This window comes from Myotis lucifugus, unplaced genomic scaffold (assembly GCF_000147115.1).
Source record: "Myotis lucifugus unplaced genomic scaffold, Myoluc2.0 scaffold_83, whole genome shotgun sequence".
In the NCBI taxonomy this organism is placed as follows: domain Eukaryota; kingdom Metazoa; phylum Chordata; class Mammalia; order Chiroptera; family Vespertilionidae; genus Myotis; species Myotis lucifugus.
In genome coordinates, this window is record NW_005871131.1 from 4,048,485 (window position 1) to 4,069,506 (window position 21,022).

General features: G+C 50.0%; 1 protein-coding gene across 1 annotated transcript in view; it reads right to left on the reverse strand.

Annotated features, from left to right (window-relative positions):
* ARHGEF3 (Rho guanine nucleotide exchange factor 3) overlaps positions 1–11,760 on the reverse strand; it is a 242,527-nt gene extending 230,767 nt beyond the window's left edge. Inside the window, exon 1 of the mRNA XM_014457705.2 lies at positions 11,726–11,760. Coding sequence (XP_014313191.2) covers positions 11,726–11,745 — 20 coding nt within the window. The 5' untranslated portion in view covers positions 11,746–11,760. The remainder of the gene's footprint in view (positions 1–11,725) is intronic.
* Positions 11,761–21,022: the final 9,262 nt, after the last annotated feature.

Here is a 21,022-nt window from a genome sequence, read left to right on the forward strand (position 1 = left end):
CGTCAGGGCTCCCACACTGAAGTCAATGTACGTTAAAAATGACCCTCGATGCCCGGCCGGCGGGGCTCCGTGGTTGAGCTTCGATCTATGAACCAGAAGGTCACAGTTCGATTCCCAGTCAGGGCACATGCCCGGGTTGTGGGCTCCATCCCCAGTAGGGGGCATGCAGGAGGCAGCCGATCCATGATTCCCTCTCATCATAGATGTTTCTTTCTCTTTCTCCCTTCCTCTCTCTCTAAAAATCAATAAAAAGATATTTTTTAAATGACCCTCAATATCATAATTGTTTAACATTATTCAGGAAGCACCTGCCATCCAATTAGACAAATTTAAATTTTGTTTTCTACCAACTGGAAAGAAAGAGGAAGTGAAATTTTATTAACTTGCAGATGATGTGATTATATGTCTGGAAAAATTCCTCCCCATAAAAAATAAAATAAGATCTGAAAAACTATTAGAACCAGTAGGACAACTTCATAATAGTAACCACATTAATAAAAAGGTTATACGTCAATAGCTTCATTATATACAAAATAAAAACACCATGAAATATGACGGTGATCCAGCAAACATAAATGATTATTCTAAAACACACATTCCCTCTTGCACTCAAGACACGGGCCCTCTTCTCTGTCTGTGTGAATTTTGGTGGAATGCTTGAAATGCCCAGCACACCTCTAAGCAAACCTGACCCACCAACCAGGTGCTTTTCTTGCCTTGGCTCAACCATCTCTGCTGACTGGGGACCCATCTCCTGAAACTCTTCACTCCCCTGTCACCTGGGCAAGCCCAGCAGGTCCCTCTCCAAGTTCGGTCTCCCTTCAAATCTTTTTTCCTACTCTAGCCAGAGGTCTTTACTCCAAATGCAAATTTGATCACGTTGTTTCCCTACTTAAAATGCTTCAGTGGCCCCTGGGGCCTGGTGGGAGGAGGGGGAGGAAGGGGGGGTGTACATACGAGAACCAACCAATGAATGCATAAGTGGAACAATCTCTCTCTCTCTCTCTCAAAATTAATTTTAAAAAAACAACAACTCACTCAGACAAATCCAGAACGCGGATCTGACTGCAACGCCAACATCATGCAGGGCAGAAACCAGGGAAGGCCTGCTCGGGGCTGAAGGAAACAGAGATACAACAACCAAATGCAATGCTTCAGCCCAGAGCGGTCCCTGGATGGGTGGGTGGGGGGTGGGGGGGGAGGAGAGAGCTGTAAAAGTTCTGTCACAACTGAGGAAAGTGGAATATGGACTGGATATTAGCAGATATTCTAAAATCATCGTTTATTTACAGAGGTGGATAATAGTAGGTGGTTATGTAGGAGAATATCGTTACTTGTAGGAGTTATAGGCCAAAATACTTAGGGGTAAAGCATCAGGATGTCTGCAACATGTGTCCAAATGGTTCAGAGAGGAAATGGTGTATGTGTGTGTACACACACACACACACACACACACATCACAGGAGGCAAACGTTCAGAGAAAATCTAGGTGAAGGACATACTATTCTGTTAATCTTCTGTAGGCTTGCAAATTTTCCAAATATACACCTGCGTAGAAAAATACAAGGTAACACCTAGTTCCTTTAATAACACATAATCAACAGGTAGAGAACACAAAGAAAGGCTGTGAAATGTTTAACAAGTGATTAGAGTTCTGATCATTTCAGAACTTAAAATATACCTATCCCACAAGCACAACCGTCTCTACAATATGAATAGCTTTATGATACTTTTCACTTTCCACAAGAGAAAAAGTGTGCCCTCTGCACGCCAGGGAAGCATCCCCAGATCTCATTAAAGAGGTGAAACCTCCCTTTAATTTGCTTTGGGAAATAGGGAACAGGTGATTAAAACTCGCCCACACTCCGTCACTGTAACCGCACAGAATATCCCGTCCATGTGATGATGTGTTAACAGCTGACTTTCCCAGTAACCAGCACTCGTTAGGCAGGGACAGCGTTAGGCTCCTGCTCAGCCATCCTTAGTGTAGGGCACACAGCAGTCACTCAACATTTGTTAAGTGAATGAGATATTACACAGCCCTTTAAATGCATATAAAGATAATGTAACAAGCAATGACTGACAAGAGAGACTGGAACAATTAGAATAACACTGAAAACGAAAAACTGGCAAAACACCACCACAGTAGCTACAATGGGCGGGGGAAGGGGGGGACTGAGAAAATGAGTTGCTACGGAAAAATCCTAAGAGTATGATGCGTACACCAAGAAATGAGGACTACAGTGACTTGGGGATACGGAGACAGTACGTAAGCAAGGGGGGGAGTCGGGAAATGGTGAAAACTCTTCTCATGTGTCTGAATTTACAAATCGAAAACAAACCTTAGTCCTAACATGAGGACGGCCTGGCAAAACCCAACTGGGCATTGCCGCCGCCTAATTGCCATCATTCGAGGTTCTAACTCCACCCCTGCCACTAACTCACTGTGTGACCTCCAGGCCCATCACCCCTCGCTCGGGGCAGTCCCCCCACTGGCAAAACGCGAGGGTGGGTCCAAGGGAGCAAGAAGATCACATCCTAAATAAGCCATAGAAACCCAATGTACAGAACACTGAATACAGACAATAATGTTGTGCTGTAAGTGTGTAATGAGCTAATTATTACAACAGCAAGCATATTACAACATATAAATGTACCAAAGCAACATGCTGTACACCTTAAATTTACACAATATTACATGTCAAATTTATCCAATAAAAAATCCCATTCAATGATTCTATTCAAAGGACAAAATAAATCTCTATTTTCTTCTTTCAATTGCTTGTAATTGCTTAGGTTTCTACAAGTAATTTGTTATTCCTTTTTGAAACACAGAAAAGGTTTACATTTTCTTTAAAAAGTATTTTAAAAAAAAAAAAAAAAGGTTTTTAAACAGATCATCCTGTTTATCACACCCTGCTCTTGGCCATAGGTCCCGAATAGAATAGTTGGGAGACAGTGTTAGTCATGAAACTTCAAAGCTATGAGAAATTGTCACCACTTTATATTTACGTAATGCTCGGCAGTTGGCCAAGGAATTTCCCCTTGTCCAGCCCCACCCACTCTCTTCAGCGATCAGGGCACTGCCCTCGGAGGAGGGGCTCACGCGGGGCTGTGCTGAGGCCGGTCACACTGGGAGAGGCGAGGGGGCACACCTCAGTGGCTTTGCTTCGTAGGTTGAAGCTAGCCATGGCGGGAGTATTTACACCACAGAAACAGGCAAACACTAGGAGTATTTACACCACAGAAACAGGCAAACACGACTAATGCAAGCTTCTGTCCCCCACACTAGCCAGTTTATCCTCGCCCTTCCCTTAAGCCTACCCCCAAACCAAGACTTGACTTCAGGCCTCTATGCTTCCCATTCAGGGCTCCTTTCATGTTGATTCTGCTTCCTGTTTCGTCCAGGGCAGGGATACTGTTAGATTAATATCAGGCCCCTGCCTGTCCTAGTCACAAATCTACCCCTGAGCCCCCGTCTCTAAAGAAGACACTGGCTCCTGCTCAGACTGTACCCACACATACAACAGTGCACACAGGTGGGACCAAGACCACATGCAGCTCAAGTCCCATTAGTGACCTCTGGGAGAACTAAACCAAGTTCCCACCCTCTTCTCCCACCTAAAGAACAAAGTCTCAAGATTCTCCCAGCCTTGGCTGCGTGGATAGAGCTTCCACCTGCGGACTGGAGGTCCCAGGTTCAATTCTGATCAAGGGCACGTGCCCCGGTTCCCCAGTAGGGGGCGTTCAGGAGGAAGCTAATCAATGATTCTCTCTCATCAATGATGTTTCTATCCCTCTCCCTTCCTCTCTGAAATCAATAAAAATATTTTTTTTAAAAAAGACTCTCCCCAGCCACACGCTAGCAGAACACCCCAGACAAAACCAGCACTTCCTACATGCATCCTGCCAACTGTGCGCATCTGTGGGCCCAGTGAGTGGCTCAACCATCGGGGTTCAATGCCCTCGCTCCATCCTTGTGCAGCTCTCCAAGCCTGATTCTTGGACCTCATGTTGAAAAGGTTAATTTACCACCAGGCGAAGTGCTATGCTCTTGCTTGGCATGAATTTTCCATCAGATTCCCAGGAGGGAGACTGACATGTGCACACGCTCTCCACCCAGCAGAGCTCAGCGTCGGACAGACGCCGCCTTTCACCCACCACCATCCGTCCACAGGGCAGGGCTGGGTGAGCGCCACTCCCAGTGAGTGGGGCCAGAGACCAAACCCTCAGACACTCTTCCCACCTGCTGTGTCCCATGAGCTGGGTTTCCTGGTGCCACCTCAGAGCACTGTGCCCTTTTGAGTCCCTCCAGTTTGTGTATTTTTAAACATTCCCCAGGTACACGCTGTGTGCCAGACCCTGCTAGGCCCTTGTTAAGCCCTGCTTGTCTCCCATTGCATAAATGCATCGACCCTTCTGGACTGTAAGCATGGTCCAGGTCTGACGTCCACGTCTGACTGTATCCCCAGGGTGCCTGAAAGAGTGCTGAGCACATGGTAGGTACTCAAATAATTGCTGAATGATTTTTTTCAAAGTGAGCACCACGCCTCAGGGATTGCCATAGGAAAGTAAAGGGCAGGCGTTCTGACAGCTCCTCTGGGCTCTGTGGTTGGTGGGAGAATGATGTACAGGCTGATAACAGACGAATGCCATGTGCTGTCGGCCAGGTGCCCAGTGACCACTAGCTAAGCATTTCTGACCACACTGAACCTTCACATCAACTTTCACAACCTACTAGTAAGTACCACTGTTCTCCACCTTCACTGATGGCAGGCTGAGACTCAGAAACTCGACAACCGAGCCAGGGTCTCACCACCTCCCCTCCGCCCTCCTGCAGTTCCCTGTCACTAGGGCCACCCTGTGAGAAGGAGACTGCCTGGAATTGGGAACATGCTGATGGGCTCCCAGGGAGACTAGAATGCCCACCCCCGGCACCTCAATGGCTTATCTTGGCCGAAGCCCAGCCTCACCCCTGGGGCAGCCACAGCAGCTGCCCCCCATTCTGCAGGGGACTCTGCTCCTGTCTACAGGGAGAAGGAAAGATGAGAGTCCCCATCAGATGAGTAGCAGGGGGGTGGTGTCTGACACACAGTAGGTGCTCACTCATGTTTCTGAACGGACAAGTGGAGGGGGCAGATAAGGACAAGGAGTGGGCCCTGCATCCCAGAGGTGAAATGATGTGACAAAGCCTGCCAGTACGGTAAGAAGGACCTCAGCCTGGGGCCAACCCCACTTTCCTCAAGGAGAGGGGTTCCCCAAAGCCCTGCCCACAGACCTCGCGTCCCCCTGCAGGAACAGTTGTACTCCTGGATCTATGGACATTTTTTATTTCAACCAAGTGATTTTATTGTGAGGAGACGTATTCCCACAGCATTTATTGACTCAGCAACCATTACTTGCCACTTCTACTTCTAAATGCTGACTCAGAAGGACACAGGATTTCTAGAAATTTAAGCCCCAGGGGAGTGCAGTTTTCTGCTGACATCAGTGACTGTGGGCAGGTCACTTCACTTCTCTATGCCTCAGTTTCCTCGGATGGGCAGCAATGGAGTTCAGCAGGCAAATCTGTGATGTCCAAAGAGAATTTTAAGGGACGAAGTCTTTGCCCGTTTTGTAAACCCTTCCTACGAACGGACTTGGAGATGGTGAGGACTCAGCCCCCACTGGAGGAACGGGAGGGTTTAAGTTTGCTCGTTTGTTCGTTCATTCATGCATTCATTCATTCATGCATGCATTCAAGTCAGTCATCCAGCCAGATTCCATCCCTGGTCAACAACCTTACACACCTTAAGGAAATGGTCAAAGAAGGCAGGGCCTTCACTCTCAGATTGCACAAATGCGTGTCTCTTCTATGAAAGTAAAAATCTTCTCTGGCTTGCTCGTTTCTTCCCGTGTGTTTTGAGCACCTCCTTTGTGCGGGCTCTGTAGACTTTACTCCCTACAAGGCGGGGCCTTGTCTGGGGCAGTGACACCCCATCTCTGGCCCAGGCAGGGCCCAGCACACAGTAGGCTCTCAGCCTGTGCGCGGCCTTGGTGGACTGAACCGACTCAAAAACAGTGATTTCTAGATGGCAACGTGAAGGCCTGCATCCAAAATTGAGGCTTGCCCCGGAGCCCTGTGCCATGTTCATGCTCCAGGGGTAGCTGCTCGTTCCACCTTCAGACCGTTTGTTCCCTGCCTGTCCTTAGTGCTATCAGCTCCCATCTCGGCCTTCGGCCAGAACTGTTTTGGTCACTGGTTTTATTAGCTCTTTGTTCACTGCCCAAAGGGCTGTGTGCGCCTGCTCCGCCTCCTCCACCCTCCAGGAGACAGCTGCTGACCTTGAGAAGCTGGAGAGCCAACAGAGGGAGCGTGCAACCTCTCCTGACCCCAGGCTGTAGCCTTCACTCTCCGCTCACCAGCCCCGTGACCTGGGACAAAGCCCTTCACCTGTCCAAGGTGGCTTCTGGGAGAGTCCATCAGCTTTCGCCACAGTCTGCTCTGTAGAGCACTGGTTTCCTCCAAACACCGGTAGGCACGGCAGGGAAAGAATGGGGTCTGTGGCCAAAACCGGTTTGGCTCAGTGGATAGAGCGTCGGCCTGTGGACTGAAGGGTCCCAGGTTCGATTCCGGTCAAGGGCATGTACCTGGGTTGCGGACACATCCCCAGTGGGAGATGTGCAGGAGGCAGCTGATCGATGTTTCTCTCTCATCGATGTTTCTAACTCTCTATCCCTCTCCCTTCCTCTCTGTAAGAAATCAATAAAATATATTAAAAAAAAAAAAGAATGGGGCCTGTGGCCAGTCTGTTTGGGCACTGCTGGCTTAAGCTCAGTCAAGTGTGGCCTTTCTCACAGGACCCAACAGAGCCTCTAAAAGGTCAGTGTGCACGAGGGGTCTCTCAAGAAGAAGGGAGGTATCAGCCCGACACCTGCTGCCGCACAGACCGCACTGGGGACGTGCAGACGGGGAGATCTGGAAGCAGGGGGCGGTGAGAGTGTCAGACACTCGGTACCTGTGATATTGGGCAGGTACTTAAAACTGTTTTCTCATCTGCAAAATGGAGGCAAACCATGTGTATTCTGCTCGGTTGCTGTGATGTTTGGGCAATGTATATAAAAAGCCCCTTGGAGGTGCATGCCCAGAACTAGCAGATATTATTACAATGTGCTGTGTAGAGGATTAGCCACACTCACTGAAGGCGTTTTCAGTGGCTCATGGCAGATCCTACAAGACGTTGCCCTAACTGATGCCTTTGGCCAGTACAAGGACGGATGAAGACTTGGTTAGGTATAAAAAACAAAACAAAACAAAAACACACAACAATGCAAAACATAGGGCTCATGATACTGAGCCTGGGCTCTTCATTCTTTGCTACAAGACTACCGCCCAGCCCTTTGCCTTTCAAAATCTCAGTTTCTCATCTGTAAAATATTACTTTCTTCACAGGGTCTTCATGTGTCTCAAATAAGAGCATGTGCACTCATTACATCACTTCAACAATAATTTAATAATAAGGTTATACCAATGAATGTAATGAGGAGCCTATTCCATTTCCATATTTACTCAACAAATGTTTAGTGACTTCTACATCCCTGGCACTGCCCTGGGGAATCAATGAGAAGACACACAGATCCTATCTGCCCTCATGAGACTTAGTTGTTTTAAATAATATACTTAAAACTTTAGGATTGAAAGGAAAATCATCCATCAACCAACTCCTTTCTTTTAAGCCAATGAGGGATCTGAGAAAGTAAAGAGACACCCCCCAAGGTCACACAGCCAGGTTTTGGCTACAATAATATTTTAAAGTTCCTAATGAAAAAAAAAACACACACACAAAAAAGGTAAACCACTAAAAAAATCCAACAACTGTCTTTGGCTATTTTGCCTTTCTGTCCTAGGCACATCACTGAAGCAGAGTGAATGAAACCGGCAAGACCTGGTCCCCTGGAATTCAGCCCAATGGGGAAGGTAGCCACTAAGACACATATGTAGAGGATGAGAAACTGAGTCACCTCATTACCATTCCAACACACAAGTCTGGCCCTATCAACCTCCTGACAGAAAAATCTTCCTAGGTTCTTCTTTCTATGCAGCAATAAAAATAAACAAAAATGACAACAGCTGCCTTTATTAGGTGCTTACTACATGCCAGGTGCTTTCCTATGATTAACTCAGGACTTGCCCCAGCAACCCCCTGCAGGAGATACTATTATTGTCCCTATTAACCAATGAAGAATTGAAGTTTTTCATTTAACCATTGCTCACAGTATATGCAACCGCCTCCTCAACCCCCAAGACTCAGAATTCCCTAAGAATTCACATCTTACCCACCTTTTTGTCTCTGGTTCTTGGTATTAAATACATGCCCACTGAATGAATAATCAACTGATTGATCAAATGGGCTATTTTTTGTTCAAGGCACCATCTTGCTAATAAGCCCTAGTCTGGGAACAAGAGCTGATTGGTCTCCTGATAATCACATGAGAGGTAGCTGTGATGTTGTCCAAAGAGCCAGGGCCAGACCCCAGAGACCTGAGACCAAGGCTTATCTCTGTGTGGACTCGAACCATCATTTCATCACTCTAGGCCTGACTTCTTAAAGCTGTAATGATGAAGATGCAAGAAATGATACACTGAGCCTAGAACTCTCCTCGCTCGAGAGTCTCTGAAACATAATGAGAGGGGGTGCTCAGGAAGACATTTGAAATTGCACTCTGCCTCCCGTTAGAACTAGATCTAAAGTAAAAAGCTTTAGAGTAGGATGCTGAGCAGGTCTATTGGGGGTAAGTAAAGAACTTCCTCTCCTTCCACAGGCCAGTGGGTGTATTTATCCTAATAATGTAGATTTTCTCCCCATAACAAAGATGCTCAACCTGCGCATCCTTTCCAGAGAAGCGTTTTGGATGAATGTGAGTGAGGCTGCCACCCGCAGCTGTCCACCAGAACAGAGGGCTGGTGTTATGCAAGAGCCCACGTGCACAAGCTGGATGGGGACAAAACCCTAAACCACCCTCCCAACTCCCACATGCTCCTCTCGAAGACCCCGATGAGGAATAACAACTGAGTGTGATCAAGGCAACCGCAAACATGGCGTGATGGCTCCACTGCTATGTCCACAAGAACTCACCCCTCGGCAAGTGTGAGTCTGTCAGTCACTGAAATTGAGACAGTTTTTGTTGTCATTCTTGTTGTTGTTGAGGTTTTATTCATTTATTTATTTGTTTGTTTATTTATAATCCTCACCCGAGGTTATTTTTCCATTGGTCCTTTAGAAAGGGAGGAAGAGAGAGGGAAAGACAGAGAGAAACATCAATGTGAGAGAAACATATTGACTGGTTGCCTCCGGTACACTCCCTGACCAGGGCCCGGGCTAGGAAGGAGCCTGCAACTGAGGTATGTGCCCTTGACTGGAATCAAACCCGTGACCCTTTGGTGCGCAGGCCAACATGCTATCCACTGAGCCAAACTGGCTAGGGTAGAGGTTGGTTTTAAATGAATCTCTGTCCTAATGTTACTGTTGGCCATGATGGGGTTAACAATCAACTTCCTACTTATAGGACCATTGTGAGAATTAAATGAGTTAAGTAAGCTAAGTGACCCACACAGAACCTGACACATGGCAAATACTCATATTGTTGCCCTTAATGATGAGAACGGTGTTGGTGGTGTGGTGGTGCTGGTGGTGGTGGTGATGGAGACCATTATAGTGGTGATGGTAGTGGTGGTGGTGGTGGAGATGGTGGTGGTGATTATGGTGATAGTGGTAGTGGTGGCGTTGGTGGTGATGGAGACGGTGGTGGTGGTGGTAGTAATGGTGGTGATGGTGGTGATGGTGTTGGTGTTGGTGGTGGTAACAGTGATGTTGGTGGTGGTGGATAAAACAACCTGAAGTAGAGAAATCCTACCAAAGGCTCTTCAAACCCCCCTCGGTAATCCTGTGACGACCTCTCCTGGAGGAGCATACTTGAATACTTTTCAGAAGAGAAAATGAAGTGGCACCTACTCCTGGGAAGGACCAAGGCTGACAGATGCCCTGGGCCTCAGGATAGGTCACTGGGTTCCTGTGAGGACAGAGGCCCACCGGGACCACTGGGAGATGAAAACAGGTAACAGAGAGACCTGAAAAGACGAACTTCCCCAGAGTAAAGGAGGAGGAAATTATGATAGCAGAGAGATGCCACTGTTCAGCAACAAACAGGCTAAAATGAAAAGGCATGAAGAGCAGAGGTGTGACAGGAGGCGGGCAAACAGGAAATCTGGGACTCTGTTGACAAGTGATGCTCTTCAGAGAACAACTTGGCAAGATTTATTGAGATCTTAAATGCATACACAGGATGACCCAACAACTCCACTCTGCAGTAACCACCTAAGAAAACAATCTGTCCAAGTGCTCAGGAGGTGTATACCAGAAAAAATATAACAAATGTGTTATAAAGGCAAAAAGCAGAACTGACCAACCCACACCAGCAGGAAAACAGCTCAATGAGCAGGGGGATTCTCATACTATAGATACACGGTTCACTTTGCTGTAGCATAAAAACAAGGTAGATTCACATTACTGTCTTGAAAATACTTTAAGACATATAATTGAATTATTTTAAAAGGTTACAAAATAGACCATCAAGCATAATATTACAGCCTGTATTTAAAGGACAGAAAGAAAAAAGAAGTAAGGAAAAACAAGAGGAAATGGAAGGAAGAAGAGATAATGACTTCAAGAGAAGATGTAGCCGTAACCAGTTTGGCTCAGTGGATAGAGCGTCGACCTGCAGGCTGAAAGGTCCCAGGTTCGATTCCGGTCAAGGGCATGTACCTTGGTTGTGGGCACATCTCCAGTAGGGGGTGTGCAGGAGGCAGCTGATCGATGTTTCTCTCTCATCGATGTTTCTAACTCTCTATCCCTCTCCCTTCCTCTCTGTAAAAAATCAATAAAATATATTTTTAAAAAAAGAGAGAGAGAAGATGTAGCTACCAAGAGTAAGGGTCTGCCTTTGCCTCCTCCTGAAGGACTGGCCACACACAAATGTAGATACAACACATCTGAGCATATGTCCACAGTTTTTGTTTTTTTAATTGATTTCAGAGAGAGGAAGGGAGAGGGAGAGATAGAGATAGAAACATCGATGAGAAAGAAACATCAATTGGCTGCCTCCTGCATGTCCCCTACTGGGGATCAAGCCAGCAACCCGGGCATATGCCTTGACCAGGCATTGAACCAATGACCTCCTGGTGCATGGGGTGATGCTCAACCAACTGAGCCACACTGGCCGGGCTGTCCACAGTTTTTAGAATAAAATATTTAATTCTACACCACATCAGTTCTAGTTATAGCAACTCTTCCCTCTAAGTCCTAGAAAAATTCTCTTATACTTAACAAAGGTATCCTCTCTTCTGGTTTCAGAAATTAGAAATACCAGCCCTGGCCAGGTAATTCAGTTAGTTAGAGCATCGTCCTGATATGCCAAGGTTATGGGGTTGACCTCCAGCAGAGCACATACAAGAAGCAACCAATGAATGCATAAATAAGTGGAACAACACATCGATGTTTCTTTCTCAAATTAATAAAAGTAAATAAAAAGAAACTAGTGATATTAATAGGGGACACATGAAATTTGGCTATCTCCAAATGTGTGATGACCTCCAACTGTCTTATACAGACATAGATGAAGTTCTGCATTGCATTTAGCTGTTACATGTAAAAAAAATTTTCATTTTAATTTTTAAAGATATTTTTACCTTTCCTTGTTTTCTTCCATTCCTATGAAGACACACTGATTCATTACTGTGGAACTCTCCCCATACACAGTGTGGCAGGCTGAGGTCTTCTTCCTGAAAAAGGCGAAACAACCAGTATTTATAATCTGGTTGCATTTATATTATAAACATGATGAACTGCATTAAATACATAAAGGGGAATATGTGAAAGGCTGCCCACTGTCCATCAAAATCCATTCTCCCCTTCTTCCATAATTATTCAAGTTTTAACAGCATCTACATGTCCTAGGCATCACTGTAGCTAGGTGCAGCCAGGTATCTAAATTCCCAAAGAAATGTGAAAGGAAGTGATATGTGCCACTTCTCTTTCTAGGTCTTAAGACATAGGCATGCTTGGCCACACTGGCTGGAACTCAGCTCTGACCATGCAGATAATGACAATGCTCTTGGAAATAACAGAGCAAAAAAACAGAAGGCACCTGGGTCTGTGACTGACTGGAGCATGGACATCTTCTCACCTTATTCTTTGAGTCACTGTTTCATTGGGTCCTGTTTTTATGGCTACTTAACTCTCATCCCAGTTGGGAGTATGATTAAGTATTTCCACCGGGACTCTTCTGAGGGTGGATTTGGTTATTTGGAGCTTGGGACATGCTCTGTCTATGGAGACAGGTGAGGCCAAACTATTTTTTGTTACAATTTTGATAAGACCACATGCAATTTCAATTAGGCATGCAATCAATGTTTGATGGATGAAGAGGCATTGACAAGCTTGTATTATCTTCTAGTGTGAAGATTCAGAAATGCTGGGATCCACAAGTATGAGTGGTGAGCCTGACTCCACAAAGGGACCACTTGGCATGGTAAAATGCCATCCAAATGTACACGATACCCAAGGATTCCAGTCTACGTGCTTAGGAATGACAGAGAAAGCCATGGGGCAGAGACAGACAGAGCTAGAGAGGGAGGGACATGCCGATGGTGGAGGATTCCGCCCACTCTTCCACTCCCTGAGCATCTGCCCCCAGGTGGGTCTGAGGTAGGACGCTGAGGTTGCCTCTGCAGTCTTGGGCACTGCATTCCTCACCACCCGGGAGGTGGTTTTAGCATTAAAAGATAGATTCTCTTTCGACAACATGGTTCCAAACACAAACCAGCTACTTCATTTGGTGTCAACCAAACAGTCGTCAGTTGCAGTGCTGAAAGGACTGGTTTTGCAGACCATACAGAGGGATGGCATGTGGTCTCCAACCTGGTGCCTCTTAGGCAAAAGGCAGCTCAGGGTAATTCTGACACCCACGATCTTCCATGCTAGTGCCAGCTCCACTGCAGCAGCTGTTTTGACTGCTGAGTGTCACAGGCCTGCTTGACCAATCTCCACATGCTCCACCATGGGGTGGGCCTACTCCCGGATGAAACCATCATCTGGATGAATTCTCAGATCCAGGTGAGCGGGACCAGATACGTGGGACCCTGCACTACAAGGCACTGGACAGTCAGTGTGGGGAAACCCCAGCCACAGCTTCCAGCACTGCTTCTCTAACTTGCAAACAGCATGCCTTGAGATATTTTTAGCATCTAGGTCCAGGTCTTGGGCTACTGCTCTGGCTTTCATCAGAACTTAACTTCATCAGCCGAGGTCTGCGCATTACAGAGGGCTCAGAATACGGCAAAAGGAAAGGCGTGGATCCCAGAAGGAAGAGAGGTGGAAGGGTAGTGGGACTTGAGCGCAGTCCCAGAGGCACCACTGCATCCCTGCCACAAAGGGAGAGGGGAGAAAGCAAACACCCACACCAGAGTCGCTCGGCAACTGTGAACACTTCAGCCACCTCACCTCAGCCTGGAAGCCACATTTGCTCAGCACACCACGCTCTTCTGCAGCCCAGGAAATGCCCCAAAGGGATCTGTCAGCTACATCCCCAAATGGTGCCCACAACAGGACTCTCCTCACAGCCATACGTCCAGTCCTGAGCAACAGGCAGAAGTCAGAGCCCACCCTCCACTGGCTCACCAAGGGGGTGATATTCTCAGATTCTCAGACTCTTCTCAAGGCAGCCACTCAGCCCCCTGAACATCTGAATCCAGAAATGCCAACTTCTGTGAAAGGAATGTATGTGCTCGATAGGGTTGTCGGTAGCAGCCACAGCCACGCTGACTCGGCACCTATTTGTGGGCAGTAAACCAAGGCTCTCACACAGACACTCCACCCGTCCACCCAGCCCCCAGGGGAGGCAGGATCACACCCATTTGATAGATGGCAAAACCAGAGCCCAAGAGGCTGTGATCAGATTAAGGTCGCAGCACATAAGTAAGGGCAGTTTTCCAACTCTGAGGAGCTGGCTGAGCAGCTCGGGCTTATCTCCACCTCGCAAGACCCACCACTCACCTTGTTCATCGGAAAGTTACAAGAGGAGTGCTGTTCTAACCCTTCAGCTGGAAAGTTCTGCATTAATCTTAAGTTCATCACTATTTCCCCTCCCAGGCACTCCCATGGAGAGGAGCTGTAAGGCTCCCCTGCAGGAACGCTGGCGCTGCCCCTTCCTCGTTCCTCTAATCGCTGGCTAGATCAGCACTGGCCGGCACTGGCTGAGCATCAACCTCCTGCACAGTGTCCCTTGGACACGAAGTCCCACTACTTCTGCGCTGAAAAATAGCTCTTCTCAGGAGGCACCAAGTGTTGGTGAGGACGTGGAGCAACAAGAACTCCCACACCTGCTGCTGGTGGGAACATAAATTGGTCCAACCAGCCTGGAAGACTGTGGCAGTAACTGCTCAACTTGCATTTGCTGCTACACACACAGGTGCATCAAGAGGCATTTTCTAGAACGTTGTCAGTAGTCCTACACAGAACATCCCTGCATTAGCTTCCTACTGCCTCCAAAACAAATTACCACATACTTAGGGGCCCCAAACAGCGCACATTTATCATCTGATAGGTCTGGAGTTCAGAAATGAGACCGTCTCAGCCTCAGATCTCAAAAGAGGACACACCCTCTCGAGAGACTTGCCAAAGCGCCGCACGCTCCCTGCTCTGCCTCCGCTGGGCATTCGGCGGGCGTCATAAACATTTATCAGTAAACAACAGTCAGGGTTTGTCCTCCAGGTCTTTATCAGAAGAGGGAGAGAGCTGGATACTTTATTTTTTTGTCTGCCAATCTCAGGGCGAAAACCAGAGTTAAAGGCTGAGGGACAACTGAGGCTATGACCTCAAAGCCCCAAGCCACCTGCCCCAGATGACCTCACCTCCCCGACAGCCAAGAAACGTGACCCAGAGGCCTTGACTGAAAACAAGGCCACTGCGCCCAAGGGCTCCTGAGGCCACTAAACTGAACCAGCGATAACAACACACGCGGGGCAGCGGCCCACAATGCTGGCAGTGGGGTCAAGCCTGGGCACTCCTTCCCTTGAGACCTGGCCCAAGGTCAGTTACCAAACAGTGCCCGGGCCAGTGTGGCCACAGCAGCACACCTGTCCCGTCCACTGGCCCCTGGCACCCCGTCCTCCCGCAGATCTGCTGCAGCACCCCATGGACACAGAGGAAAGGCCTGTGCCCCGGGGTGTGGAGACCACTGAGGAGACGTTCTGTGTAAGTGGCTGCCTCTGAGGAGGGACCTGGGACTGGCTGGAGGTTAAGATGGGTTTCAGTTATGCCTGTACTGCTAGCAGCTTTATAAGAACAAGAAAAAAAGTGTTTATGTACTGTAGGGTTGCTAAAAATGTTGCAAAGTTAAAAAAAAAAAAAACACACTGATCATGACAGTGCAATGTGATTAAGCAGCACCAGGGATGCAATTTTTTCAGGGGGGCAGCACCTCCACCAGCCTGCAGGCATCACGGACAGGATCTCACCTCAGGGGGGGGGGGGGTGTACGCCCCTGGGTTAAATGAGATCATCTATGTCAGTGGTTCTCAACCTTCTGGACCTTTAAATACAGTTCCTCATGTTGTGGTGACCCCCAACCATAAAATTATTTTTGTTGCTACTTCATAACTGTAATGTTGCTACTGTTATGAATCGTAATGTAAATATCTGACATGGAGGATGGTCTTAGGCGACCCCTGTGAAAGGGTCGTTCGACCGCCAAAGGGGTCGCGACCCACAGGTTGAGAACCGCTGATCTATGTTGAGTGTTTAGCCGAGAAGACGTACTCAGTTAGTGGTTGGCGTTATCTATTTTATTTGTATTTCTACCCCATCCTTCCTGGAGGCCAGACACTGGGAAAGTTTTGGGGGATTGCTGGGGTAAGACTCTGGAAATGAGGTCCACCCTCTGATAGACATCCTGAACACCCAACCGCTCACATTCCCGCAGGTCTCCCAGCGCCCCCAGGCCCTCCCCCGTGCTCCCACGAACACCTTCCTCACCCACATCCCACCTGTGTGCCGTGTCTCCCCTACTTCCCCAGGGTTGGTGGCTCCCCGGCTGTGAGCACACTGACAAGTACAATACTTGTTGGACAAATGAACACATCCGGCTAACTGCATTCTGCACCCTAATGAGAGAGGGCACAGCCTGCTCAGAATCAGGACGCCACGGAGGCTGTCACCACCCGGCTGAAGAAATAAACAGCCCCCATGCGGAGCTGGCCACCAAGATTCACAGAAAAATGAGGCTCCACGCCACAAAACCCCACAGTACCCGCCCGAGCCCTACGTCACTCACTCTATCCAAGGAAGGAGTATGCTGGGGACTTAAGGTGCTGTATTTCTAAACACAATGTCAAGATGCCCCCTGATGAAACAGATTTAACAGGCTAAGACCATTATCATACTTGAGAACTTTGAACACTCTTGCCAGGCAGCCTTCGGGCTCAGCATCTGACCCTCCACAGTTAACTACAAGGACAGGCTGAGCTGAGCGTGCCTCAGGGAGGTAACAGTCCAGGTCTCACTGCCCGTGTGAAGGCTGGTGGTGTGGGCATGGGCTCCATCACAGGCTCCTTCAGGGAGGGGTGGAGAGGCGGCTAGGCCAGTCCTCAGGGCCTCGTCACGAGTCTCCAGTGTTCCCAGGGAAGATCAGATCCCAGATTCTAGAACGAGGGTCCACTGGGGACACCACAGGGGTGAAGTCCTGTCCAGCTCCAGGCTGCCTGTCCTTAGGCCAAAGGGTATTCTCTTCAACTGGGGCGTCACCTCTCCCATATGATTCAGATGCGGGGGCTTGGGGTACATTCTCATATTACGAAACAGTTCCAACGCAACAACTAAGCTTGACAAATCTTACTTTATACAAAACTACTACCACCTGCCTGCCTCTCTCCAGGGCTCTCCCAATAACGTCTTCAGTGGACACTCGGGACCCTTTTACTGATGGACAGAGACCATGCTTATCCATTCGGGGAGGACCCAAAGGCAGGAGGAGGGGGACTCATGGCCGGGGAGTCTGGGGCCTCCCGGGGCACTGGCTGCGAAAAGATGGACACTGTCCAAGCTGAGTCGGTCTGAGGGCCGCACGCAGGCTGCCCGGGGATCTGGGAGCTGTGGCGTCATTGTCACCACCGTCAGCACTGTCCCCTTCCTCACCACAGGCTGCAGTGAAGGCGCCTTCCCACGCGCAGGCACCTGCATGGAGCTCCAAACGCCTGGGCCCATTTGCCGCTTCAGCCACCTTGTGAGGCAGGGACTCTTATCTCCTCACGGATGAGGAAACCGAGGCACAGAGGAGTTTGAGTGACTTGCCCAGGCTCACAGAGCTAGTGAGTAGAACCAGGGCATAAGCACAAAAGACAATGACGCTTGTCCCTCCTCCCCCAAAACAGAAGTCCACAATGGAGAAAAGAGTCGTGCTAAATGACCATAGGAGCCTCATGTCATTGTTCCCAGCTGGGGATAAAACGGGATGTTTTGGACGGGGAACGTTTTCCTGACCTGACCTTCGCCAGCCCGGTTCAAGCTGCCTCCACAGACTGATCCACTCCACACCCTCTAACTCAGCTCCAGCTGGCAGTCAGGGCCGCCTCCTCCATCACCACGCACTGCCTGCAAGGACAGGGGTTTCAGTAGAGCACTCTACATGCCCAGCGGGTGCTCCACAGCGCCTGCAAAAACGTGCACCCTCTTCTACCCCGGCTATAAACGATGCTTCATGAAACTGTATGTAGCTAGCCACGGGACACAATTTCAAGTTCTCTGAAATATCTGGGGTCTTAGCTACAGGGAGGAGATGACCAAGACATATCAACAACCTCCTCTAAACATCACTAAGTCACACACGAGCCCCGTGGGAGGCATACTGCTGTCCACATGTTACAGAGAAGGAAGCAGGCTCCAGCATACGCAGCCGGGCCACGCTCCAGCGGCCGGGAGTGGACGACGGGGATTAAACAGCTGAGTGTGTCTGACCCCAGGTCCAGGCCTGCAAACGCCCACTGTCCCCTGGGCGCTGGTACCTGAGTAAGTATGCAGCCTGACTCCCATTACAATAAGCCTCTCTGGTTAAAGCTTAGCTCCAGCTCTGTGCTCTGACACCAAGTGTCCCCTGAGAAAGACCCTGAAAAGGGGGGACCAACTGCAGCTTTCTGGAGGGCAAATTCTAAAGCCAGTGAGAAAACCCTGCAGAGTCCAAAATCCCCCTAGGAAGCCCCTCAGGAGGAGGCAGCCTGGAGAGGGGCTCTCTCCGCCCAGGAGCCCAGCAAGGCCAGTGCTGGAGGAGGGGGCTGTGTGTTCACCTGCCTCCAGGTAAAGTCAGCGGTGAGGACAGAGGGGACGTACAGACCTGTAACCCCCAGACTCACACACGGGACTGCCCACACTACTTGGGGCACGTGGGGTGTGGGGCCAGCTCGGAGGACCCGCAGATCCGCCACCCCCAAACTCCCACTCTCTCCAGAACATACACTCACTCACATGGAACAGCGGGATTAAACCGTTGTTTCTTCTTTCTAAGAGCTTCTAGTTTAGTTTACATAACCTAAACACAAGAGCGATGTGATTCCGTGATGCCATAATGCCACCGTAACATGATTTTCCCTGGCTCCTAAAACATCTACGTTATAAGTTATAAAAACATTTACAACATAGACAGCGATTGAGGCCTCAGGCTCTGAAGGAAGACGGCTTGGTCTCTAATTTGAGGCGTCAGGAGCGGGGATGCTGAGCAAACAGGAGGATGAGAAGCAGGGGAAGCACTTCCCGAGAATATGAAATACCCAGGGAGGAACCATTCCAGACCCACCCAGAAGGCAAGACTGTACAGGCTCGGGGATCTCAAGAGGCAGCAAACTGGCCGCCTCAGCCACAGTGACAGAGAAAGTGACTTGAGTGACAGTCGCTCCAGACGGGCCCTGGAGCCTCCGCCCCTCCTGCTGGCCCAGACACGCAGAGGCTGCAGCCCACCGCCCGCTTCCCGACCCAGGCGGAGACCCCATCGGCTCTGCCTCTGCGAGAGGCCCTCCAGGCCTCCAGACCACTCCCCTCCTCTCTGAGAGGCACACGCCCACAGCACACACGAGAAATGACAGTGAGCAGTGAGCAACCTGGAGCCCGGCCGACCAAGTCACGTGCACAGCTCCGCCTCCTCCGCCAGCAACCGAACCTGCACCCACTGCTCGGGCAGGGAACACAGCGGGGAGACCCTGACACGGTAATGGGACCCCTGTCACTCAGCAGACTTGCAGCGGTCAAGAACAAAACCCACCCCGAAGTGTGCAGGGAGCAGGGAGAGAGGCATGAAGGAGGACCTGTCCACCTGGTTGCGATCGCTCCTGTGTCCAGGGAGGAACAGACAACGGAAGGGGCAGATGCTTCCGGAGGCAAAGCCCAGCACTTGGGTTCTGGCCTCTGCTGGGGTCAGAGAAGCTGGTCCCCATCACGCCTCCCAAGGAGCTAGCAAGGTAAATGAGACCACAAACCTAAGCAAACTTGGGGGCACAGGCCCCCAAGTGGTTGGGGCATCAGCTGTGATCAAGATACTTGGTCATCACTGGAGGAAGCAGCAGGACATTCGAGTTCAAAACATCCGGGCAGTTAAATTCCTGCTGATGGCAGGAGGGGGCAGCTGCTGCCACTACCCAGAAACCCCACCTGGCGACCTGGCACCAAGAAAACCAACCTCGCCCAGCAGGGCGGGGCCTGAACACCAGGGCCTTTCGTTTCCATGAGAGAGTCACCGGATGTCGGAGCCAGGAGGACCCACGGTCCTCAGAGCCCGCAGGTGTCCTGACGGGGTGGGGCACAGAGCCATCAGCACAGAGTCATGATTGGCCCAGCGCAGACCTTCTGAATCAGAACCTCCCAGGCCAGGCCTGAGAACTGACACCGCACAGGCCCTCCCAGGGGACTAAGGCAGCTGGCCCAGCACCAGGCTGCTGTGGCAACTGGATGGGTCCAGCCTGCTGGCTTATCTGTGGGAGGTCAAGGCCATGCAGTGGTTGATGGTGCGTTCATTCCCACGCTCATTCATTCCAGCAGCACCTCCCCAGGGTCGCCCTTGCACCCAGCTCTGAGGAGACGGTTCCTGCCCTACAGGGAGCGCTGGGTCCACCGAGGGAGCTCCTCAGCAGGTGTCCAGGCTCCGGCACCTGTGCTTCGGGTGCTGAGGGACCCTGAACCCAGCGGGAAAACAAAAGCAAGGCTGAAAAGAAGAGGAATCCAGAAACTGACTGGACGGCAATTCCAAGAGAGAAGCTAGGTCTGGGGAGGCTGAGAGGTGGCTGCGTGGCACAAGGGAGGGAAGATCTGCACCCACCCAGCACCCAGGACGCGCCAGCCCCTTGGCCGCGTTAGCTCTGTCAGCACTCACAACCCTCCACGGGGGCCACGCAGGTCCCCATCTTACAGACAGGGCAGCGAGGCACAGGGTGTGGGAAATGCCCGCCCGAGGACCTGGCGCCAAGTGCCCGGCTGGGGTTTGAACCCCAGCAGCCAGAGCACTTGCTCTTTTCACTATCATCCCTCCCCCTCCTGAGGCAGGACACCTCCATCCACCACAGCCTGAGTCCAGAGGCCTGGGAGGTGTCCTTGACCTTTCTCTCTTCTTACCCCTTATGCACTAAGGCCTTCTCCCTCCACCCACTTCCCTCCAGCTCAACTGCTAACATCGCTTACCACCTCCATTTGACCTGCGGTATCTATACTAATAAAAGGGTAATATGCTAATTAGACCAGGAGACCTTCTGGAAGACCTTCCAGACGTCCTTACGAACAAAGCCATGGCAATCAGGCCAGGAGGGGAGGGCAGTTGGGGGCAATCAGGCCGGCAGGGGGAGGCAGTTGGGGGCGAGAAGGGGGTGAGCAGGCCAGCAGGGGGGCAATTGGGGGCGAGCAGGCTGGCGGGTGGGGGGGCAGTTGGGGCGAGCAGGCTGGCAGGCAGAGTGGTT